We start from the raw sequence: 24,459 nt of genomic DNA on the forward strand, positions 1-24,459 counted from the left end.
CACAACTCACCTTTATAGAAGTAAAAATTCATAACCTTTATATGTGGTTGATACTTGATAGAGTAAGAAGAACGAGGAATGTAAACAGAATTTAGAAAAGATTATAGTGGTACTTGGTACTTGCACCTTGTAAGCAGCTTTAGTAAATCGAAAGAATGGAGCTTCAAACTGATCGATGAAAATGTAGACAACTTTCTGCCGAATAATTTCATTACTAACTCATCACTAGTTAACTGATTAGCTATTCTAATGGTGAATGCTGACCAGTACCACTATAATTATAGATTAGCTTATAAGTTTGCAGAGTTTTTCATTTCAATACAAGTTACCACTTACCACCATTGTGGCTCTATGGAATGAAAAATTACAAACACCCTCTTCATGTAAATTGAAAAGAGAAAAAAAGGAAAATAGCTGTCAATATGGGCAGCCTGACCAAAATAAGAGCAGTAGATGAGAACTTCCCATCTTATCCCCAAGTGTGTTAGGTGGGTGGTAGACTCTAGAAACACACGACTATCTCTCACTGTGGACTGTTACGAGAGAGTTGGGAAGACTGAAATAAATAGGAGGAGAGTCATTGTCACATTTGCATTTAGGCATCTGATTCCATTCACTCACTCACAAACCTCCAACACCCAACTTCTTCATCTTAGGGGTGCACTGAGGTAAAAAGCCTTGACTCTTTAATATCTGGAACCTTGAAAGCTCCTATCTTTTTATGGTTTTATGATCTGGGTTTGATTCATCTAGCTGAAATTTGTAAACAGATCAGTTCACTTTGTATTCTGTCTAGTTTAGTATTGCAATTGTAGCTTGGATTTGATTGATGATGTTTAAAGATCTGCCTTTTAGTATGGCTACTGAGCTTACTTGGATTTTTTATATGTGTGACTTGTGATTTCTATGGCTGTTTTCACAGATCTCATCAGCTCTTGACAAGGCTCTGATTATTCTGGGTTTTATTTAATTATTATTGAAGTACTTAAAAATTGAATCTTTTCTTTCTTAAATTCATGATTGCATCTGCTCTGTTATTTTTTCAGTCAATGGTTTTTACTCATAGGCCGTAAACTTAACATACGAATTAGCAAACCAGAACTGAGACTGTAACTTGTGTGTTTGTGGGAGAGTGAGAGCATTAGAAGTTTAGAACTAGATGAAAGTTTGTTGTTTTAGTCACTTGGGTTGCTTTTACAGCTATTCTGCTTCAATTTCCTAATCTGATTGCTGAACTGTGCTTTTGATTAGATCACTTTGAACCATGGCAAAGGGCGTTGCTGTACTTAGCTCCAGTGAAGGTGTTGCCGGAACTATCCTCTTCACTCAAGAGGGAGATGGTGGGGAATCTTTAACTAGTAGTCTATAGGATGTATATTGTTAGTTTGCTGTTGATATTGGTCAACTCAATTTGTTTCATTAATTTTCCAGGCCCAACTACTGTGACCGGAAACATTTCTGGCCTCAAGCCTGGGCTTCATGGTTTCCATGTTCATGCTCTTGGGGACACAACAAACGGTTGCATGTCAACTGGTATGAACCATTGAGTAAAAGTTGTTCCTTTATTATCTGATACTGCTGGGACAAAACACCAAAGCCTACTCCGCATTATCTGTTTGTTAATTCACTGTATTTTAGCTTGTATCTAATGATCTGTTTACTTGTAGGACCACACTTCAATCCTGCTGGCAAAGAGCACGGTGCTCCTGAAGATGGGACTCGTCATGCTGGTGATCTTGGAAATATCACTGTTGGGGACGATGGTATATATTTATCTCCTTGTTTTTTGACTTCCTTGTTTGTCCTGTTTGTTTTCATTGATAGCCATATGATCACCAGACTAGCCTTTAGATTTCTCATTTTACTGGCGTGTGGGAGTCATTTAGTACTGAAATAAGTGAGTGTTTGATACTTTCTTGACACTTACACTTGATATGTTTCTGTGCTTCAGGAACCGCTTGCTTCACAATTGTTGACAAGCAGGTTTGTGGTTAACATCCTACTATATTTGAGTTAATGATTTCCTGTAAATTTTTATGTGCTTGGCCCGTCTTCAAATTCAATTCCTCTATCATGAAGTTTACACTATGGCTTGCAGATTCCTCTCACTGGACCACACTCTATCATTGGTAGGGCGGTTGTTGTCCATGCTGACCCTGATGACCTTGGCAAGGGTAAGTTCTTAAATTCTCTACATCAAAACCTTTTTATCTCTCAGATAGTTTCAAATTTGAGCGAGTCAATAGATGGTGGCTCAAATTTTTGTAGTAACTTTGGCCTTCTTGGCATCTTAATTCGGATAAAATAGCTGCTATATGTATAGGTTGTTTGGATTTTCGTACTTCCATTTTGTTGGTCCTTAACATCAATGGTGTCTTTCACCATTTTAGATCAGCCAGATGCTAGTGTGTACTGTCAGTTTTAGTTCTCCCTAAGTAGCTAGATGCTAATTTGATGCCAATTTTAATTACAACACTATTGTTGTGTTTCTTCTCAAGTTACTGGTGTCTAATCCAATATTCGTTATATTTGACCTCAGGTGGACATGAGCTTAGCAAATCCACTGGAAATGCTGGTGGCAGGATAGCTTGTGGTAAGCTAATATGCTCAACTCATTAAATGAAATTCTCGCGTAACAGTAGTTTCATATAATTTTGTTTGGTCTTGCTGTGCTATCCTACATGTGGTGCCTTTTTGGTTTCTATTTCAAATCAGAATGAAAACTAAAAACAAGTTGGTCTCTCCTTTTGGTTTCAACAGTAGAAGTCTCTTAGTTTTATGATCTGTTCAGTTCTGTTGGTGATCCTTAACACGTAAACTATGTACCGGGTACATATAATATTTTTTCTCTTAATACTCCATTGTTCCTATCTTTGTGCAGGTATTATTGGTCTCCAAGGATGAACTAGACCAGGGAGTGAAACACAGGCACCTCAGTCGAATTAAAGCTTGAGATATTAGCATGAGCTCGTATCAATTGAGTATTGGAATAAGGAATACGTTTGTCAATACCAATATATCTGGCTTGGTCCTGTATTCTATTTCTCAATCGTTTTCTGTGGTTGTTTGACTTTAAATTTCTGTTCATGCTATTGCCAATGGATAAATAGTCTATTTCTTGCTTCGATTCCTCCTCCTAAATCACACAAACAATTGCTTTCCATCCACAAAAACAAGATGCGTTTTCTTAGGCTAAAATTCAAGTTCTTATGGTCATTACTAGTAGTGTTGACACAATCTGGTGTCTTCTCTAGTTTCACTGCTGGTAGAAGAGAACTGGCAAATCATCAACATCGCTAGACTCTAGTTGTCCTCTTTATGGCTTTGTCAAACTCTCCGGTATCAACTCTCTTCATTAGGCTACTGTCATCGTGTTATGCTATTGTCACGGTCTCATCTTCAAGCATGGTCTCCATCACTAAATGACCTGCACTGATGGTGAGAAGCTTAGGGGTGGAACTGTTCAGTTCTGAGCGTCTATTAAGACTGAGTTTGGCGCTTCAAATAATTTGACTAAGGTGTTTGATGAATCAGTTTATTTCTTAAGTTCACAAACTCCAATGTAACTTTTAGGTAAATTATGAAAACTGGAAAATGAAACTTTTAGAAACAGCTGCTAATTAAATATGTAAACGCAGATTTTATTAAAATTACCTCGGGGCTAAATTGACCCTAATGTGAATGGAATTGAGAGGTGAAAAAGAATAATTCTAGTGGTTATTACCGTAATTCCATGTGAAAGTAATTTTGAAAACTTACCACAGGTGGGTAAATATTGTATGCACTAAATTCTGAAGGTGGGATCAAACCGTCCCACAACACATGCGTACATCTCAATCCCAAAATTTCTAGGGTTTCATTTTTTCTTCAATCAAAAACCCCAAAATTACACTTCCCATCTTCACCAATCGCACCCAACGCTCCCGCCACCGATGTCCACCACCGTACAAAACATCTCCGGCGACCTTCCGGCGCCCCCAGACCTCCTCAAATCCCTCAACCTCCTCAAGTCCCACGCCTCCAAAGTTTCCAACTTTACCCTCCAATGGCAGGACCTCGAAGACCACCTCCGCTCCATCGACGCCTCCATCCAATCCAGAACCAACCAGCTCCTCCAATCCAACCAAACCCAATCGGATTCCGAACCCAATTCCGTACAGACCCGACCCGATCGCCTCGGGGCTGATGATTCTTCCTTTGAAGGCTTGAATTTCAATGGCGTGATGGTTAAAGACGGGGAGGCTCTGCTGGTGTATATGAACGAGCATTTGAATTTGAATGAGAAGCAATCGTCTCGAGATTTTGTTGCTGAGTTGGTCTCGGCTTCTGTGGGGTGTGGGAAGATTGTGCTTGAGGCAATGCGGTGGTTTTATCCGTCGGAGGAGTGGGAGTTGAGGTTTGAGCTGACTGAGCTGAGCGCCGTGAGGAGGAGCTGCGTGGTGTTGCTGGAGGAGATGACTAGAGTGAGGCCTTTGGTTGGAGATGATGTGAGGGAGGAGGCGGCGAGGCTTGCGGTGGAGTGGAAGGGGAAGACTAGAAATGGAGTGGTGAATAGTCTGGAGGTTTGGGCTTTCTTGCAGCTTGTGGGTGGTTTTGGGTTGGTTGGTGAGTTTGATAGGGATGAGATTTTTGATATGATTGTTAGCGTGGCGGTTAGGAAACAGGCGCCCGAGTTGTTTAGGTCTCTTGGTTTCGCGGATAGAGCCTCCGGTGAGTGTTTGGGAAGCTTTTTGTTGGTGATAAGTCTGTTGTGATGTTGTATGAAACAATTCAAACAAATGGTTCAGTTTGTTATCTGATGAAACTCGGTGTATAATTCAGTGCTTGTTAACTTTGCAATGCTAGATTTTGAGAGAAATTTGAAAAGGTTAGAAACTTGAGAGTTATATTCTGAATGTGAAGGATAAGCTGTCAACTAGATGTTTAAATGGAAGGTTTGCTTCGGTAGCTCTTGGGTGGCATATGGTTTGATTTTGTTGATTTTTTTGGACAGAAGGTGTAGAATTAATTACAACCACTTATGCCGTTTGTTGATTGAAGTCTGCTATATGTCTGTTCGGGCAGCACGATTTTGTAGAAAACAAGTATTAACATGAAAATAAGTGGAGCTTTTTAGTTATTTGGGAGAATATTGTAGAAGCTGAATGACATAATGCTTTACACTACTGGAATTTAGACCATTAGTCAAATAAATGGATACAGGTCTTGGAAAGAACGTTCATTCCAACTGTGCTCTTGTTATTGTGGATTCTTCTGGATTTCGGTGCTAGAGTTTCTCCTGATTATTGTAGTTATGTTCTTAATGTTAGTACTTATTTACATCACTTTAGACCATCAATTTTTATTTATCTGATGCTACTTTTGAACCAAGAAACTCTTTCCTTTTTTGAGTTTTCCCTGCACTACCTCCTTCTGCGTAAGCTGTTAAATCTAATATTTTTTTGGCGACAGAGTTTATTCAAAAGCTGGTATCACAGAAGATGCGACTTGAAGCCATTAAATTCATTCATGCATTTGAATTGCTTGACAAGTTCCCTCCTATGCCCCTGCTTAAAGCTCATTTGAATTTTTCCAAGAAGGATGCAAAGATTAGTTGCAGGAGGGGGAAAGATCCTCTTAAAGCAGAGGTATAGGTGCCATTTATTTCTTTTGCCTCATCAACCATCCCTTAGATCCAGATGGAAGAAACCCTCTTATGACTTACTGTGTTTCATTTATTCCCTTGCAGGATGCCGCCTTAGATAAAGAAGCAGTGTCCCTGAGAGCTATAATACGATGCATTGAAAACTACAAGCTTGAAGTTGAACCACAGTTGTCTCCTGAAAACCTCAGGAAGCGCATCAACCAGCTGAAAAAGCAGAGAAAAGAGCAACCTCCTCAAGTAACTCGTGTCATTGAGGCTCAGGGGCATCACTTGAGTGGAAAGAAACGTACTGCCTCTGAAGCTACGGCTCAACCCAATAAGAACAGTAATAAGCATCACACTGCAGATCCAGCTGTTGTTCGAAATGCTTCTTTCAGAGCACCAACCACAGGACACTCAATACACCCATCTATTCTTCGTTCGGTAGACTTGATTCAGAGGCGAGGGTCAGAGTACTTTACACCATCAGCTGGAATGCCTCGACAAGGAGCAGATGCTCCCCATACTTCTTACGGCACCTTGAACTCATTGCGAGCATCTCATTATAAGCCAACAGGTTCGTACAAAGGTGAAGGTGCGGAATATGCTGCTCGATACTATGATTCGGCATACTCCATTCCTGATGGTCATGTTGGCTTATCAGCTGGGCGTTTCGGGCTAGCCAGTTCTTCTCCTACCACCCATACCCAGCAAACCACATTGACAGGTGGAGCCTATGAATTGATAGGCTCTTCTCCTATTACCCGTGCGCAGCACACCACTCAGCATATGAACTCAACAACTGCTTCCTATGGATTGGTGGGCAGTACTTCTGTGACTTCACAGTTGAGTCCATTAACCAAGCGGTATGGGGCAAGTACTATGACTGTAAATGGGAGGTCTGGGCAGTTCGGATTAGCAGGAAACCCTCCCCCAGCACGCCTAACCAATGTGAGTCCGAATTCTTATGTTTTAGGTGATTCACTGAGAAGGGCTGATCACAAGGAGAGGCTAGTTTCTTCAAATAGCGCCTATGGTACACATAGTGATCAGTACCAGCCATCCATTTATCACCTTTAGCTTAGTTCTATACTGGCATTACTTCATAAGAACAGAATTTCTTTGCTTGCTGGTATTTGTAATATGAGTTAGACGCAGGTCCGTGTTATACAGATTGTTGAATATTAGAATGAGTTAAGAGTTCTTTATTAATTTGAGTAACTGGTCACTACCCCAAAAGCAATAAGAGTAACATAAGTATGAAATTATGTTTTTTGAGGAGTTTTTTGCCTCTATCATTTATCAGTAATAAAAGTAGTGTTAATCTCTATGGTCAACATTTAATCAATAATTGCGGTTTTGCTCTATGATTCTTTGAACTTCTTTTTTGAAAAGTGAATCTCTACGTAATTAATTTTCCACAGTCCAACTCCTAACATCATTCATCCTTTGAAGAAAAGAAAAAAAAAACTCCCTAACATTATTCATTTATAGAGATTTTATTGTATAATTCGTTTAATCATTATGTGATTAACTGAACTTTAAAATAAGGGTTTTAAATTTTTATCATTCTTTCCAAAATACAAAGGCCTAATCAAGTGGTCATCTAGTATAAATCTTGTTGATTCTGCATTTTGTTTGTGCACAACATTGCTGAATCTGACATATAAGTTTTCTATCAAATGGCAAAATTGGCTCTTACATCGATTTTGTTGGTGATCATGAGTCTTGTGCTTGTTGTTCATTGTAAGTTTTCTCTCTTACACACTTTCTATTAATCATACGCTTGCTTTGAACTGGTTTCTGCAATTGATAGATTTAATTTTAACACGGGTTAAGATTGATCGACCGTGTCAAATTATCAAATAAACCTTGTTTTAATATTTTATGATAACTAAAGCTCTATATAAGATCAGTTCACGTTTAATCCCTTGTGTTGGTTCTAGTGTTAACGTACAAAAATTCGCTAACCTGGGTTAGTGGGTTACCAGATTTGGATTGCAAATCACCAAATACATCGTTTCATTGAAGCCCGCCATAGTAGATAAATATGAACGAAAAAATTGATTTAAATGTGTATATTCCAATGATTGATTACTCAATATATATATATATTATGGAATATAAGTAGGCAATAAGAGAAAATAATTTTGTACTTTCATATTTACAGCTTACATAATATCATTAATCCGTGCCCAAAACTCAACTCATCCTCACCTTCTGGACATTGTTTGTGGAATTGATAAAATTTAGTCTAATAGTAAATGATTAGGAGAATGTAACTTAAGACATCGATCGATCATAGGCAGAGATTTACATTTCAGTACTCAATTGACGTAGATGATCATGCATGGTGTTTTATTTCTTAGTTTTGATCATAAACAGAAATGAAAATATTGATGGATTAGGCGCAGGTTTGCGAATACCGGAAGCTAATGGATACACTAGTCGGGAAATCGACTCCGGTGAGATTGCAACCAGAATCAGGCCGAATTGTTATTATCAATACGAATGCGAGAAGGCCTGCGAGTGCGGTGTTGGGACATGTGGAGGCGACGGACATTGTATATGTGAATGCTAATAACAACATGAATTTGCCAAATCATGTCTACCATTCTATACCAATAAAATCATAGACAATAATTACTTGTCTAATATATCTCTCCCCAAACTTATATTTTTAGTTTAATAAATGTTATTGACTTGGAACAGAAATAAAGACTGATTTGGTTCTCATTAAAATGGCCACAACAATTTGAATCATTTGATAAGTTAAGAACAAAATCAAAATCATAAATCTCCGTTCTAAAAGAGCAAATCAATTCTAGGAGATAGAAAACTAAATTTTGATGGGGCAAATTTTCTAGCTTCAGCAAGTACATCCACAACTTCCACTAAAACACACACCATTTTTGCAAGCTGATGGGCAGGCATTTCGACATTCCCAATTTATGGTACAACCCACTCCAAAATCAAGCAAACCTGCCAATAGATCAATCAATAGAGAAATATTATGTTCTTCAAAATTCTTTTCTCGCAAATGTTTTCATAATTAAGAACAAATGGACCATAATCATCTCTATCTAATGACACATATGAGTCTCTAGTTCTCTACCTTGTAATTGGATGCCTTATTTATAGGCAAAAATATATAATTTGTTCACATTATATATGCTTGAATGACATGAGCGAGATAATCACTTACAGCAAGCAATGAGCAAAATGGTCATGATCACCATTTGAAAGAAATTTGTGTGACAAAGTATACGTAGAAGCAATGTTGTACATCAAAAACATGAAGAATGAACCACATTTATACTACTGATGCTCGGCTTTTTTGTGGCCGATGTTATATCCAAAAAACTGTCCATTAAATTCAATAACAATCAATGGTTGCCATTATCCATAGTTCTTTTTCAATGAATACAATGTATAGTAATTTAAAAAAATGTATAAATTGATTTTGTATATGGTTATTTCGTTCGATCTTTCACAAGTTGCCTAGTTAAAGTGAAATCCATGATATCCTTCCATACATTCTCGACATTTTTAGTAATGTTCTTTTGTATATAACCTCCTAGTACGGTGATTCTAAGCGCTAATATGAGCAAGTTATGGTATGTAACTAAAATAAAATTATAACAATGATATAGATAAGATGTATGAAACGCATCATCCTAATATTATTGTTGGTGACCATCATTGTCTTATGGATCCACAAGATCATACATATCAACATAAATAAGCGACAACTAAAATGCATTTTCATTTTCAACCTAACTCACTTAGTGCCTAAACGTCATCGTTTAGCACGTCCGATACCATTTCGATTTTCGACAACTTATAATTTTTAAGTAGTCTATTGGTTTGTCCTCGAATTATTTTTTCGGTAACCCGGTAGATCCACATACCCGTGTTGTAAGTAAGCCCAATAGGCCCAACACAGAGAAAAGAGTCGAGGGAAGAAGCAGAGCAAAGTTGAGAGTGAGAAAGAGAGAGAGAGAGAAGAAATGGTGAGAGAGGTATCAGAGAGCTGCGTGGATAGTCTACTCACAGAGATGGTCTCCATGTACTGCAGTCGCTTATACGCCAACAAGCCCGAGCTTGCTTCCAGCAGGATCGACGCTATTGGCTACCAGGTTGGCCACCAGCTCTCCGAGAGGTAGTACACCTTTAAAGTCTCACCCTTTTCCCAAGTAATTATGCCCTAATTTCACTCAATTTAGGGTTCTCTGTGATTTCAAGCATTGGGCTTTAGATCTGAAATAGCTGTATACAAATTTGGTTTTAGCTAGGAATATGTGGGGAGTCGAAGATCATGTGATTTTCAGTGTTCAATTTATGTAAAGGTGTCTGCTTTAGTATAAAGGAAGTAGCTTTACATGTGTAGAGTTGGTGACAGTGTATATTGGAATTGAGTCTTGATCAAAGTATAGGAATATGAGTATGGTACTGAGTTTGTGTCTATTTGTGTATAGAGGTAGTAATGATTGGGTTATGCTTGTTAGGTATACGATGGAGCGGCCTCGATTCACTGATCATCTGGATGCAATTAAGTTCATCTGCAAGGATTTCTGGTCTGAGCTATTCAAGAAGCAGATAGACAACTTGAAGACCAATCATAGGGTATTTTTTTTGCTAGAATCGATGTGTGTTTGGCATTTGTCGTGTTTGTGTGGGTTTTGATGAGATAAAGTGTGTATTTTTCTTGCAGGGTACCTTTGTGTTGCAAGATAATAAGTTCCGGTGGCTTTCACGCATGTCTGCTGATCTGTCTGCGGAAAATGGAAACGTGTCTCAAGAAAATTCCGAGGCCTCTGCTGAGAACAAGGCGCAACAGATACCTAATATGCATCTTCATTTCTCTTGCGGGGTCATTAAAGGGGCACTTCATAACTTGGGGATTGCTTGCGCTGTTTCTGCGGATACTTCCCAGCTCCCTGCATGTGAGTTTCTCACTTATTAGTGCTTCAGCACTGTGACTAATGTAGAGGTTTACTGTATTTCATCTCTAGGTACTATGAGGTTTGTTTATATTGTATGGCCAGATGGTCAATGCAGTCACCTGACCTAGGTTGTCCTCCTCAGTATCTTACATAGTTTCTCTTGTAGGAATAGGAGCTCCATGATATGTTGGGTAGCTTGACTTTTAGTGTGTGTTATAGTCTGATAGTTTGAGTGACCTGAAATACTTATTGTTTGTTAGAGTAAATTCTTCCGCATTACCTCAGACTTATTATGATGTATTGAGCTAGTAACTGAAGGCATCCCTTGTTTTCCTCTAGTCATGGCCGCAATGACCCATTATGGTATTTGGCTGTTGAATTGTCCTAACTCACCCATATTCAAGTAGAGAACAGTGAAAAGAGGCTAGTATTATCAAAGTTATCTAACCAGCCCTGTTGCTCGGATATAAAGTGAACCTCTTGGCGATAGCCTCTGTTGATAGAAGTACCTTTGAACCATGTATCCAGCACCTGTTCTAGGCCTATGTATCTGTTCTTTTTTTTCCAAGCATTTAATAATACATCCTTAATTTCCTTAAAGTAAAACTGTAAAAGTTTTCCAGACATGGAGTGAATCAATGGATTATCACTTGTGGGATCTGGGCGGTGCATGAAGCTAACCCTCTTTTGCCTAATTCATGTCTCAAATTTTGTTTGTCCTTGATTCTTGTGTATACTCTTTCAAAGTGGAGATGTGTTATTTACGAAGGTGTGGGTGTTGCGTCCTCCATTGGACTATTTTTCTGTGTTCTTACCATTTTGGTGTCAACATTAGTTATATATGTGTCTCTTATTTACACATACCTTTTCTCATTAACATGTCAGGCACTGAATCTGACATACATCTCACAAATTCTCGACTCCTTGTTTTGTATACATTCTATCTACTCTCTTTCTGCTTGCTGGCATTTGCTGATGTAATAATAGTTGGCTGAAATTTCTGAACAGGTTCATTTGTGGTTCGTATAAAACCATGATCATTCACCAAGGACCACAGAGAGCCAGAAAGATTGGGGTTCAATTCATCAGGTTATCAATCAAGGCTAGTGATTTTCTCTCTTTTGTGCCCAAGGGATTTCACTAGAGTTCAGAATTTCTTTGTAACTTTTAAAGTCACTAGTATTTGGGAGAAATTCCTTCGAATTACTGAATTGCTAGAAGCAGATTATATGGGGAATTGTTGTTCACAAAAGTCTACCTAGTGTGACGCTGCAACTGTAGGAGAAATGGAGAATGTTAAGAAATTAAAATTTGTATTTATATGTTATTAAAAAAATTGTATTTATTGCATATGAGATTGTGCTCTTCTCCATACCCAAAGCATAAAAAATAAAATTGAGTAAGATTTATTGTATAACTCTTTTACTAAAAACTAAATCCTAGAATTTGGAGAAGTATGGAAAACCTGATTCAGGAAGGATTTTTAAATTTTCTACAATCCATAGTATAAGAAACCTAGGTAAACTCATAAATTAAAATCCTAATAGGATAAGGAATGAGCTATTAATCCCAAGTCCAAAAGGATAAGACATTTACCTACACCTTTTTCCCTTCCCCGCAACGAACTAGGAGTTGGTGCCTATATAGCTCATGAGGGGAAGAAAATCATAATATTCTAAGCCTTCTCTTCTCCCCCTATATAAAGAGAGCACTATTACCGATTTAAGAGACTTAAATCAGGTTTTTGGTTTGGGTTTCTCTTCTCCCCTGCAGAGAGCGACGGTAGCGATTCAGCTTCTAAAGCTTAACGCTTTCTCTTCTCCCTTGCAGAGCGTGAGATTAGTGTTCTAGGGTTTTCTTGCTTTTCTAACCCGACACTTTGAGATCTTACCGCTTAGTTGGTAGACTTGGAGTTTTGGTTTTTTCTTTCTTTAACAGCAGAAGATCATATAATGGAGAAGATGGAGTTGGATTTGATTGAATATGAATTGAAGAAGAACATATTGAACAAGACGTACGAGAGCTTGCAATCTCAAGCAACTTCCGTGCTAGCCTTCACCCTTCAGTGGAAGGAACTGGAGGAACAATTAGATTCAATCCGGAATGAAACTCAGACCCGATTGAAAGAACTCCATGAACGAGAGCAGCAGTTAAATGCCAAAGAGTTAAAGATGGAGAGCAAAGCAAATGAGTTCCAGGAAAGAGAGAAGCAGTTGAAAGCCAAAGAGTTGAAGATGCAGTCTGATGTGAATGAGTGGAAGGGACTATGTAAGATGATTGAGGAGAATCGAAAAGAGATTACTGACACAAAGAACTACTTGACTTCCCTCCAGTCTGAGCGTACCAAATTGCAGAAGGAAATGTTTGATCTGAAAAGAGAAGTGCAGAAGCTGAGAGAGGAGAGACTGAAAGAGGAGGATAAGTTGAAAGAGCAGAAGAAATCAGTAGTGGAAGTCGTCTCTAAGCCACTCAAGTCAAGAGAGGAGTTAAAGAGGGATATAGATTTGAAACTGAAAGTTCATTGCTTGCGTAAGAAATCAATGGAGGAGTTGTACGAACGAAAAGAGAGAGAATTACAATTGAAAGATGAGCAACTTTCGTCAAAAGCTGAGGAACTGGAGCAGTTGTCCTGCAATCTTAAACGTGAAGAGAGAGAATTACATTTGAAAGACGAGCACCTTTCGTCAAAAACTGAGGAACTTGATTTGCTTAATAAATGGACCCTGAATGAGTTCCAGAAGACGGCAAAGCAATTGGATGAAGACTCTGAGCGGCTTCAATTGAAAGAAAATCAACTTGAAGTGAAAACTAGGACAATAGAAAAGATGCAGCAAGAATGGAAAAAGCACCTTCAAGAGAAAGAGAAAGAACTTGAAGTAAAAAGCAATAGAATGCAGCAAATGCATCAGGAACGCGAAAAGCAACTTGACGCGAAACAAAGGCAACTTGAAGTGAAAAGTGAAACAGTGGAGAAGTTGCAGCAAGAATGCAAGAAGCACCTTGAAGAGAAAGACAGACAACTTGAAGTGAAGAGAGGTGCAATGGAACAAATGCATGAAGAACGCGAAAAGCAACTTGACACAAAACAGAGGCAACTTGAAGTGAAAAGTGAAACAGTGGAGAAGTTGCAGCAATGCAAGAAGCATCTTGAAGAGAAAGAGAGACAACTTCAAGTGAAGAGCTGTACAATGGAACAAATGCATCTAGCACGCAAACTGCAACTTGAAGCAAAAGAGAGGCAACTTGAAGAGCAGGGCAAAGAGCTCGAATTGAAAAAGAAACAAGCTGGTTCTCAAATGGAAGTAAACAGTGAGCCATTGGAAAGCACCCCAGCTGCTAACAATGCCACTGTCTCTTCATCTGCCAGTGATCATTCCAAAATCAATATCAGGGATGCTAGAGGCTTGCAACTATTCATGTATGAGCATTTGAAAAGAAATGAATCAGTGACCAGAGCAGTCTCAACTCTTCTTAAACAGGAGTACGTGGAGCCAGCAAAATTGGTTTTGGAGGCAATGCAAGGGTTTTACTCTTCAAATTCGACTGTGCACAATGGTGAATTTGATTTGGTACTTTTTAGAAGGGCCTGTGTTCTTTTGATGCAAGAGTTAAAGAGAATCTCGGTATTAGTTAGTCCTCAGGTGAAGGAAGAAGCAATGAAATTGGCCAACGACTGGAAGGCTAAGATGACAGTGGGGACTCAGAGTTGGCTGGAGGTTTTGGGATTTTTGCAGCTTGTTTCTACATATCAATTGACCTCTGTTTATGATGCCCATGAGCTTCAGGGTCTTCTTGAGATAGTTAAACAACATCAACCAGCAACTGAATTATCCCAAGCCTTTGGTACCACAGATAAAGCACCTGCCAGCAACATTAGTGTTGCGTCTGTGAAAATTGGGAAAGCAGTATCGCCAGCACGAACAACTTTTTCATCTTCAAATCATCAACCAACTGCCAAGAACAACATTATTGTTGCTCCTGGCACAATTAGGAAAAGAAATGGTCAGCGAGCTGCCGATGTCCCACCTAATACTGTTGTCCAGCCTACTGCTGTTGCTGCTATCCAGAAACTTATTCAACAGAAAAAACTGGGGAAGGCTTATAAAAGCATTCGGAAATTCAATTTATTCAAAATGTTCCCTCCAGAAAAAGTCTTGAAAGAACATATTGAGAAGGCGATGAAGTGCATGGAAAATAGCAAGACAAAGAAATTGTTCCATGAACAGGACCAGGTTATGAGGGAAGGAATAACTGATCTTCGACGTGCTAAGGACTGCATCAAATTTCACAACCTTAAGTCGCAGTATACTTCTGAGAGCATTGAGGAACAAATACGCGTGCTACAGAAATTTAAGGAGGATCGGAGAAACGAAAATAAGAAAAAACGCTTATGCAGCACAGTTGATTCCAGCTTTCAACAGCATGAACATAAATTTCAGCGCACATCCTTATCGGCAGATAGACGATCTGGAATGCATCCTGACTATCCTCATCCAGATTCATTTTACAATGGACTGTTTAGTATTCCTTCCAACAATTACCCTGTACAGTTTAGTGTGCCTGCCATCCGCTCTCTTGGTCTTGGATATGGAAACCCTGGCATCCTTCCAAACCCATTATGAGATTTCTAATCTGATTAGATGCAATTCCTGATTTTGTATCTCCAATTCCTCATGTAATGATGCATTGTATCAGTAAAATCTCTCCTAGTACAATTCTCGAACTTGGTACTTTGGCAGTGATGTAACTTCCTACATCTCTCTCCAGCTTAATTTTCAACTAATTTTAGTTTACCTTTATGTGCATTGGTTTGGGTTCAATATTGTCAGTCGGTGTGGTTTCTTGACAGGCATAGACCGGTCTATCTTCACTATTATAATGTGAAGCCCTCCCACTATCTTTGGTGTCTATGAGTAGGGATGTAACCAACGTCCGAACCCAACATACATAGATGTGTACGGCCTTGTTAGGTAACGTTTTTTTTTAATTATTTTCAAAAATAAGTTTCAAAAAAGAAAAGTGAAAACGTCAAATTGATATTTTCACTTTTTCTTTGTAAAAGTTGAAATATTTATAATTTTTATTTTCTTCATTTTGAGAAATATTTTAACGAACATGTTTTCACCCTATTTTATTTTCAAAAATGAAAGTATAGGATTACATTACCAAACACATGCTCTATGGGAGGAAAAAAATTCAATGCTCCCGGTGAACCATGTGGCAATGTCCAGTGGTCATCCTCACCTGTTATATTTTGACACATGGATTTATTACACCAAAATTATAAAAATTTTACATATTTTTATTATTTGTGAAATGACCTTCATGAGTATTGATAATTTTGAACTAGAATTTCGGGTTTAGAGTTTAAAGTTTAAAATTTTATGATGTAGGGTATATGATTTTAGAGTATAGGGTTTTAAAGTTTAGGGTATATGCAGTGGTGGATACATGTTGAAGGCTTTATGGGTTCAAGCCCAGACGAAAACTTACCAAGATATATTTAATTTATAAGAGATATCTTTCACAAGTTGTTCTCTAGTTGAGTTGGTAAGTTATAAGCATAAAAGTTGTTGTGTCTAAGTTCGAGTATTGGCAGTCACCCTTGCTTTGTCTTTTTTTTCCTTCCCATTTTACATTTTATTCCCAGTGTTCTATTATGTCTTCTTTTTCCTCACAATAATTTTCAGTTTTCTATTACAAAATAAAATTTTGTTCCTATTTTCTTTCTTAAACAATTCTTTTATCATTTCCCTACACAAAATTGGGTTATTACTTCAGTGTGAACACTTTATGCTCCTTGATCAAGTTTTATACTTAAAAACAATATTGACAAGAAAAAAAATTCATACCGACACACTTAATTAGCCTAGACGACATCTAGATCCTGGATCTGCCACTGGGTATAGGGTTTAAGAGTTTAGGGTATTAGAGTGTAAGGTGTAGGGTTTAAAAAAAACTCAAAATAGTCTTTGATAAAATAGATTAAATATGATTGTTTTAAAATTAAAATCCTAAGTGTCAAATGGTGATTGGAATAGAGTACCACTGAACATTGTCACGTGGTTCTCTAGGAGGACTGAAAAATTCCTCATATCAGACTTCGATGTTAGCATAGTTGATCCTGATTGGTAGTGCATGCACATGATCTCATAGTTGATCAGTGATGCAACTCATTTAAAATGCAATAGAAGTATAGAGCATGAAAATCCCTTCTAGTGAGGACTTTTAAGTTGATGATTTTTCGGTTTATCTCATTTTTTTATCTTATATTTTTATCTTAACTGTTCAATTTACATATATTTATGAGTAGATCATTTATACAAATTTTCAACCAAATTGAGAATTATGAAGGCATTTAAAAGTGTGATTTACCGATTATGAATTTGAATAGTTCACATTTGAGAAATTTAGTTCCTCCATTAATTTGATTTAGTTTGATACTTTAACAATTACCAATTTGACTGAAAATTTGTAACAATGTTCAACACATGTAAACCTATAAATTGAACTGATGAGATGTAAAAATGTGATCGAAAAATGAACATTTTTATCCATAAACCGAAAAGTCTTCAACTAGTCCACATTGTAGTTGTTCTCATTAAAATTTTTGTCCGATCTTGTCTTCTCGCCTCAACACGTAGAAAAGTTCTCGTTTTCCACATCTTCCTTCCCAAGAGGGCCAAGACCAGGACCCGATCACTATCCAAATTTTGGCAATGCATGCATTGCATTATTCACCAATTCGAATGCTGCAAACAAATAAAGCATCATCCAGAATACATATAGATTACAACTTGATGCAAAAAATTAAATACAAAACTAAAATCAGGAGCATACATCGATAGATTATAAACATAATTCAAAGAAATTTCATAGGAAGAGTAAAATCAAGAGGATACCTTCGTCTCCCCATAAGGGACGTAATAACATCACTGGTGGAAAGGGCGGTGGGTTCTCTTTCGACCCTTGAACTCAGTCCTCCAAGCGCGGTGGTGAGGATGAGCCTGAAGCCCTCTTGGCCAGGGTAAAAGGATCGGCGGTGGTTAGGTTCTGGTTCATGGCTGTTTGGGTTTTTAGGGTGTGGATACATGAAATTTAATGAAGTAAATTATCTTCGTTAAAAAATTAAATCGACCAAGAGCCTGACAAAATTGCACACGTGGCCAAAAGTCAACAAAATTGGTGCGGATCTGAATAAAACTCGTGTCAGCACATAAACGGATGATCATAATCAAATCTACGTGATTCTGAAAATTGAATATCATTGACGATTCGAAATGGTAATCGGACATTTGATTAAATTAATAAATTATTTAACGGTTATAATTAAGTCAATTATTTTCTAATTAATTTAGTTATGAGAATAACTAATTTAAAATTAAACGGAAAATACATATTGATTTAATTATACAATTAAATAAATTTATTATTTTAGTGTCATTAAAATATTCTACAAAATAGAAACTTTGACACTATAAATACCCCCTTCAACATGAAGAAGATGAGAGGATTTTTAGACTTGAGAAGAAGAGAGAAAATCACTTGAGTAAAATCACTCTCGACAAATCCCGAAGTCTCTCAAGTCCACGAAGATCATCAAATCCACGAAGAATCGTCAAGCCACCAAATCATTCGTTCTTCATCAAATCCAAATCCAAACTCAAGTCCACGAAGAATCATCAAGCGGCCAAATCGCTCGTTCTTCATCAAACCCAAATCCAAACTCAAGTCCACGAAGAATCATCAAACGGTCAAATCGCTCGTTCTTCATCAAATCCAAATCCAAGTCACTCAAATTCTCAAGATCAAGTGCACGTCACCCTTGAGCCAAGTCATATACGGAGATAGAATCAGAGGAGTTCACAAAGATTGTAACCCCGCGCTTGATATTCAATAAATTACATTTATTTGTACACGTATCTGCATTCTTGCTTGTTTTCAAATTATCGTTCTATATAGGGTTCGGCGTTTCTGTGTTCGATTAGGTTTCTAGGGCACGAGGAATAGGAATTTGAATTTGTTTGGTGATTGTTTTTTTTTTCTATAGGCAAGTCCACAAGAAAGACTTCTAGTCAATTTGACTAGAACACACTTTACAAGCATGGACTGATGGACACGTGCAGATCTACGACCCCACCAGACTTTTCCCCTTCCTACGCGGAGACTTCAACCGTTTAGTCACTTTTTTGAATGAAAAAGCCCTATTCGATCCCTTCCGATCGAACCTCCACCATCACAACTGTGCCAATTTAGGGTTTCCTATTTTTCAAAATATCCTACCGCCACACCGTCCTTGTGGTCAAGATATCGGCGTCGGAGTTGCGACAATCGGAGGATTGGAGGATGCATGAGCAACGAGAAGAGTCGTCAACCATGCTTTGGTTGATTAAACGCTTGAAGGACATGGAGGAGAGTGTTCGGTCGACCCGCAATACAGTACAGGTCCGATGTCAAGAGTTGGAGGATCGGGAGAGGCAAGTCGCCGATCACCAGAGAAAAATGGATGTGTTGAAGGCTGAGGCGGGTAAGAGGGCAGTGGAGCTTCGAGGCCTTGAGAAGTTGATTCAGGAGAGACGAAAAGAAGCTGTAAAAGAAGAGCGCCACTTGGACTCTCTCAAGGTGTCGATCAAAGAAAAGAAAGAGGAACTTGAGAATAAAGAGAAGCGGCTATCGGATGCTGAGAGAATGATTGGTTTGAAGGAGGGACTGTGTGAGTCGATTCAAAAGAGAATGAAGGAAGGGTTGGCTAAGGTGAGTAGGGTTCAGAAGGAAATAGAAGAGAAGACTGAACTGAAAGAAAAGCTACATAAGACAGTGGAGGTAAAAGGGAAGGTGTTATGTTCGCATAGGAGATCAGTGGAGGAGTGGTCGAGAAAGCTTGAAGCAAAAGGGAGGCAACTTGAAGAATTGTCTGGGAAGATTGAGTTGAAAGAAAAGCAGTTGGAACCAAGAGTGGAGATTCAATTGATTGAAAAGAGGGTAAATGAATGCCTGAATGAGATTGAATTGAAGGAAAGGCATCTTCACTCAATCGAAAGATCAATTCATGAGCGTGAAGAATCAATGAAGGAGTGGTCTAGTAAGCTTGAAGCAAAAGGGAAGGAACTTGAAGAATTGTCTGAGAAGATTGAGATGAAAGAAAAACAGTTTGATGAGCCTAGAATGAATGAGATTGAATTGAAAGAAAGGTATCTTCAGTCATTCGAAAAATCAATTCAAGGGCGTGAAAAATCGTTGGAAGAACACCAAAAGCGTTTAAATTTGATCTCAGATGGAATTGTAATGAGAGAGAAGGAACTTGATCGAAAGGCCAAGGAGCATCAACTGAAGCAATATGAACCTGCACCAGGTAATAAGTTATTTCTACTGTTTTTCAAAATGCTTCTATTGTATTCTTGCATTGGTTACAATATCATGTGTAGTTATGCCTTAGATTTGGTATATTTTTAGCTGTACTAATATGGAAGTGCTTTTCCGATGGTAATATATATGTTTGGTACATTACATGAATGCATATCTTAATAACTTGACAATGGCAGTGGTAAACATAGTGTTAGTCGTTAGTGCTGTGTTGGTAGGCAGACGCCATAATCTAGCAACAAGCCTAGCTAGGACCTGGTACCGACTAGAGCATTAATGTCTCCAAAGGAATGCCCTTTTAGGTAATATCGATCATATAAAGTTAATTCATAGTTTTAATATCTTGATACCTTAAGCTTATTTTTAGTAAAGTAACAGTTCTCCTTTAGCTTGCCTGAAAACGGTAATCTGGATCAAAGTGAATGTCACACACTATAGTTGTTTGTTGGACAAGATTTGGTCTCAGATTTAATTTTTATTTTTCTACAAGATTTTATTTTTGTTGCATCAAGCCATCTTTTTTTGGACTTTGCACATATGATCGATGTTTTATAGGCGCATGTAAATCGATAGCTTTGCTTGGAAACAGTGAATAATCTGATAGCTATGAATCTTTTTGATCTAAAGCACGAGTGACAGATAATGCTGTATATTTGTTTTGTTATGCTAGCATCAAAACTATACTAACCTATATGGCGCATTTTCTTTGCTTCTTATTGAAATTTCACAGTGAACTATGTCATTTCATCCCTTGTCAAAGTTGGGGAACCAGAATCTTTTCCGGCAAAACAAGCAGCAGTTTCATCTTCTTCAAATCTTCAAGTTAGTGACTCCTTAGATGCAAGGAATTTTCAGGGGTGTGGGAGTGGCAATGATGTGCCGGGGAACCATTGTTTTACAAATCTACAAAGTTCGTTAGACCCCGGAAAGCTTGTGTTGGATTGGATGCAAACTTATCTCTCACAATATTGGACTAAAGCTGATGTTGGTTTTGAATTAACTTCCATCAAAACCTACATTTCCCTATTAGAGCAGCTAATGAGACTATCGTCACATGCCAATGCTCAGTTGAAAGAGGGTGTGATGAAGTTGGCAGTGCAATGGAAATCAAATATGAGAGCTGACACTAGGAATTACTTGGAGATTTTGGGATTTTTGCACTTCATCACTACATTTAGGTTGCTATATACTCTAAATGTGGATGAAATTGTGAGGCTTCTTCAGATGATATCTCAGCATAAAGAGGCTCTAGAATTATGTCCAACAATTGGTTTTGCAGATAAAATCCCTGGTAAGCTGTTCTTGACATTGCCTACTTTTTCTTTTTATTGTATGTGTTTCTCTATAGCTATGAATGTGTCTTAGATTCCATTATTGCATGTGTTCGTAATTTCCTTGAGTCCAATTTGTCGTTGTGTTGGTTATATAATGCCTTTGTTAGCAATTAAGCAAATGACTTGAATGACAGTGCTTGAGAAACCCACGCTGGTACTACAAATCTGTACGTGCAATGAAGCTTTTTTTTTTTCAAAAGGATTTGGAATATCGGGGTCGTACCCCTTTACAAACCATCCCTTCCGAGAGTTTGACGGCTTCCGTAGAGGGGTTGACTCCCCCAGCACATGGTGCTGCATCCACAAAGTTTCGAACTCGAGACCTTGTTTAAGCTAAGTCATTAAAAGATTGTGTTACATGATGATTTTCATTATAATAACTATATATAATCTATAAGTTGTAAGTTGAGCTACGATTATCTGTGAATTTTCTGATTCGTTTGATATAAACAGTCCGGCGGATGGAACAATATTCTTAATTTTCAAACAACTGCTTCCTTTTCAGCTCAACTATGATTTATTTTCTTCAACATTATTCAATATTGCTATATATATATATATTCAATTGTTATTAATACTTCTCTGGAGCAGTTTGATGAATCCTTGTATTTTCTTTTGTACATAAAGCAGAATTCATCCGGATTCTTGTTGAAAGGAAGCAGCTTATGGAAGCTGTAGGACTGATTTGTGCCTTCAAATTAATACGTGGAGGAAGAAATAATTTGTTGCAGAAATGCTTACAAGAATACCAAGTTACATAATGAAAAGGTCCGTTAGCTCTTCATAAGTTGGGTATTACACGTACATTACATATGCTTCTTTTTTGAAAAGAAATTATACATTACATATGCTTCTTCGTACAGAAATTCAGGAACATCCTTATTATGTGAATTAAGGCTTACGTACTTTTTACTTTCAGGTTAGGATTGTCGATGACCAGATAACTCGTCTAAGATCTACAATTAACATGATCAAAGAACACAACCTGGATTCCGAGTATGCATCAACGAATATTGAAATGCAAATAACTAAACTGCATCACGTAAAGGAGAACTGGAGACTTCAGCTGGGGAATTCGCAAACTGTGCCGAAAAGAGGAACCAAACGTAGTAGCGATACTCATCCCACTAAGATTGAACCTAGTCTGAAGCAACCCAATAAATTACATCGGACAGTTGTTGCAGCTCCAACTCTTCTTGCTGTCACACACCGGGATCTGTTTACCAGGTAAATCCTTCCGGTGGTGGTGGCCGGGGATGCGCCTTCCCTGGAGAACTAGATCGATGATCCTTCAAGAGTTCAAGGTTCCAGTCAATCGTAATCCTAGACCAGGACCTGAGACACACTAGTGCTCGGCGCGCCTGCACTGTCTGTATGGTCTCGCGATGGAAACTGTATCCTCTAGGGGATCTCATTGTTCCATGATACCTGAGATCGTACGTGATGAAAGACAATCGATGTGCTTTAGGGTTATAACTTGAAGGTTAATTAATTCAATAGAACGTAAAAATATATATCATCTATTTCTCTCTATCTAGATTTTTTTAATTCCTAGCCTCTTTAACACAACAAAATTATTATGTTATAAGGAATTTGTACTTGTTGATATCTCAACTTCTCAAGAATCCCTATATTTACAACTGATGTAAATCAGACGGCTATACCGTACCTCTTTGATTTGGTAAATCATAGATTCGATGATCGATTTAGTTACTGAAGTAGATCTTCTTGGCTCCATTATCATCCTCTTCGATCTGCTTCTTCTTCTTCTTCTTCTTCTTCTTGGCATGTAGTGTTTTAAAAAACATTGGTTACGAACATGTATTTTTCTAACAACTGAAACTCAAAACAACTAGAAGATGAGAAATGAAAAGTTGGATTGCTCTCTTGTAACAAAAACAAAATTTAAAATCGCTCTTGAGTTAAACCACTCGCCTTTGAGACCCATTTTATAAGACAATCGATGGTTCTAGATTGACAGTTTCCAAAGTAGAAAACAATGGATTATTCCGTGATTTTGAAAATCCGTGGTAGATAATTAACCATGTGATTTGGAAAAAAATCTCGTTTCCACACATAATTTTGGAAGAAATTGTTTCTCCTTTTATATGTGACCGGTCAGCTGTATTAGTGTATTAGTGGATGATTCTAGACCAATAATTTAAAGATAAAATGAATATTGCATCATGACGTATTTTGCAAATTAGTGTAAATTCATGTTATTTCTATAAAAAAAATTCAACCGCTTATTAAAACAGTAAACCAATTTTACATACATAGATTAAGGAGGGTGTATTCAATTAAGATTCAGTTGGATTGTTTTGAATTTTATAAATCTATAGGTATTCAATTAAGATTTTTAAAAGTCTTTAGAAATCTCATGGTATTCAATTGAGATTTAAAAAAGGCCAATAAAAGCACGTGGTATTCAAACACACATTGATTTGGAATGATTCTATCTGTAACGACCTCAAAATTTCGAGCCTAAAAACTCAAAATTTCAAAGTCGTTAGAACACCAAAACAATCTCAATGAAATCGAAATCATTTAACGTGCACAGCGGATCATCACTGAGTTCTCAATACAACTCAGAAAAACCAATTATTACAACCCAAATTTATAATTTAACATTACATAAGATCGAAATGTAATAATCCTCACAATCTCTCACAAAACTCACAAATAAAACCACACCAATTCTCACACACAAATCCACGCTAGAAACCTCACCACAAACAGGATACGAACGACTTCGAGTCTCCGGAGTCGTCACTCAATCTCCACTAATCAACACCTGTGGAATTATCCCATACACCATCGAATTAGTGCACCGGGATTGTAAACACAAACACGGTAAGCTTATAGCTCGTATAAGTAAAATGAAAATATAATTCGCATATCAATATATACGAAAAATCACAAATAAACAAATATAAATGCCTTCATGAGTCAATGGACAGCCCATCTGGTTGTCCCAAAGAAATATGAAATGAAACGCTCATGAGAAATTAAGTAACCCTTCTGGTTACCCAACTGCATTTATAATACGGGTACCAAGAACGCTGGTACACATCTGTTACCCCTCTCGTAATACACCGCCGATATTGGATAGCCACCCGCTACCCAACATCCAAAACAATCTGAGTACCCATGAGCAGATAACCACCCGTTACCTCACATGCAGTACTACGGC

The 24,459-nt window shown here is 37.8% G+C and overlaps 4 protein-coding genes across 4 annotated transcripts; all 4 read left to right on the plus strand.

Moving 5' to 3' along the window:
* Nucleotides 1–636: 636 nt before the first annotated feature.
* Nucleotides 637–3,123, plus strand: LOC126800763 (superoxide dismutase [Cu-Zn] 1). The gene is made up of 8 exons (XM_050528175.1): nt 637–668; nt 1,252–1,340; nt 1,432–1,533; nt 1,668–1,763; nt 1,952–1,983; nt 2,099–2,174; nt 2,540–2,593; nt 2,882–3,123. Exons 2-8 carry the CDS (start codon nt 1,265–1,267, stop codon nt 2,902–2,904), a joined length of 459 nt encoding a protein of 152 aa, XP_050384132.1. The 5' UTR covers nt 637–668; nt 1,252–1,264; the 3' UTR covers nt 2,905–3,123.
* A 679-nt stretch (nt 3,124–3,802) lies between these two features.
* LOC126800750 (FRIGIDA-like protein 4a) lies at nt 3,803–6,902 on the plus strand. Its single transcript, XM_050528159.1, has 3 exons — nt 3,803–4,710; nt 5,452–5,627; nt 5,729–6,902. The coding sequence occupies exons 1-3, from the start codon at nt 3,933–3,935 to the stop codon at nt 6,701–6,703; spliced, it is 1,929 nt and encodes a 642-aa protein (XP_050384116.1). The 5' UTR covers nt 3,803–3,932; the 3' UTR covers nt 6,704–6,902.
* A 2,715-nt stretch (nt 6,903–9,617) lies between these two features.
* On the plus strand, nt 9,618–11,935 carry LOC126800762 (uncharacterized). The gene is made up of 4 exons (XM_050528174.1): nt 9,618–9,785; nt 10,132–10,249; nt 10,338–10,569; nt 11,578–11,935. Exons 1-4 carry the CDS (start codon nt 9,634–9,636, stop codon nt 11,604–11,606), a joined length of 531 nt encoding a protein of 176 aa, XP_050384131.1. The 5' UTR covers nt 9,618–9,633; the 3' UTR covers nt 11,607–11,935.
* Nucleotides 11,936–18,975: 7,040 nt separating this feature from the next.
* On the plus strand, nt 18,976–22,497 carry LOC126800618 (FRIGIDA-like protein 3). The gene is made up of 4 exons (XM_050528009.1): nt 18,976–19,921; nt 20,663–21,223; nt 21,897–21,940; nt 22,186–22,497. Exons 1-4 carry the CDS (start codon nt 18,976–18,978, stop codon nt 22,495–22,497), a joined length of 1,863 nt encoding a protein of 620 aa, XP_050383966.1.
* Nucleotides 22,498–24,459: the final 1,962 nt, after the last annotated feature.

This window comes from Argentina anserina, chromosome 6, assembly GCF_933775445.1.
Source record: "Argentina anserina chromosome 6, drPotAnse1.1, whole genome shotgun sequence".
Classification (NCBI taxonomy): Eukaryota; Viridiplantae; Streptophyta; class Magnoliopsida; order Rosales; family Rosaceae; genus Argentina; species Argentina anserina.

What these genes read in the sequence shown, in the direction of transcription:
- LOC126800618 (XM_050528009.1), top strand. Translation starts at nt 18,976, where the DNA reads ATGGAGGAGAGTGTTCGGTCGACCCGCAATACAGTACAGGTCCGATGT. An exon ending in TTTTGCAGATAAAATCCCTG is followed by an intron (nt 21,224 to 21,896) that starts GTAAGCTGTTCT and finishes TACATAAAGCAG; the next exon opens with AATTCATCCGGATTCTTGTT. An exon ending in GGAAGCAGCTTATGGAAGCT is followed by an intron (nt 21,941 to 22,185) that starts GTAGGACTGATT and finishes TTTTACTTTCAG; the next exon opens with GTTAGGATTGTCGATGACCA.
- LOC126800763 (XM_050528175.1), top strand. Translation starts at nt 1,265, where the DNA reads ATGGCAAAGGGCGTTGCTGTACTTAGCTCCAGTGAAGGTGTTGCCGGA. An exon ending in CTTCACTCAAGAGGGAGATG is followed by an intron (nt 1,341 to 1,431) that starts GTGGGGAATCTT and finishes TTAATTTTCCAG; the next exon opens with GCCCAACTACTGTGACCGGA. An exon ending in AAACGGTTGCATGTCAACTG is followed by an intron (nt 1,534 to 1,667) that starts GTATGAACCATT and finishes GTTTACTTGTAG; the next exon opens with GACCACACTTCAATCCTGCT.
- LOC126800750 (XM_050528159.1), top strand. Translation starts at nt 3,933, where the DNA reads ATGTCCACCACCGTACAAAACATCTCCGGCGACCTTCCGGCGCCCCCA. An exon ending in TTTCGCGGATAGAGCCTCCG is followed by an intron (nt 4,711 to 5,451) that starts GTGAGTGTTTGG and finishes TTTTGGCGACAG; the next exon opens with AGTTTATTCAAAAGCTGGTA. An exon ending in AAGATCCTCTTAAAGCAGAG is followed by an intron (nt 5,628 to 5,728) that starts GTATAGGTGCCA and finishes ATTCCCTTGCAG; the next exon opens with GATGCCGCCTTAGATAAAGA.
- LOC126800762 (XM_050528174.1), top strand. Translation starts at nt 9,634, where the DNA reads ATGGTGAGAGAGGTATCAGAGAGCTGCGTGGATAGTCTACTCACAGAG. An exon ending in ACTTGAAGACCAATCATAGG is followed by an intron (nt 10,250 to 10,337) that starts GTATTTTTTTTG and finishes TTTTTCTTGCAG; the next exon opens with GGTACCTTTGTGTTGCAAGA. An exon ending in TACTTCCCAGCTCCCTGCAT is followed by an intron (nt 10,570 to 11,577) that starts GTGAGTTTCTCA and finishes ATTTCTGAACAG; the next exon opens with GTTCATTTGTGGTTCGTATA.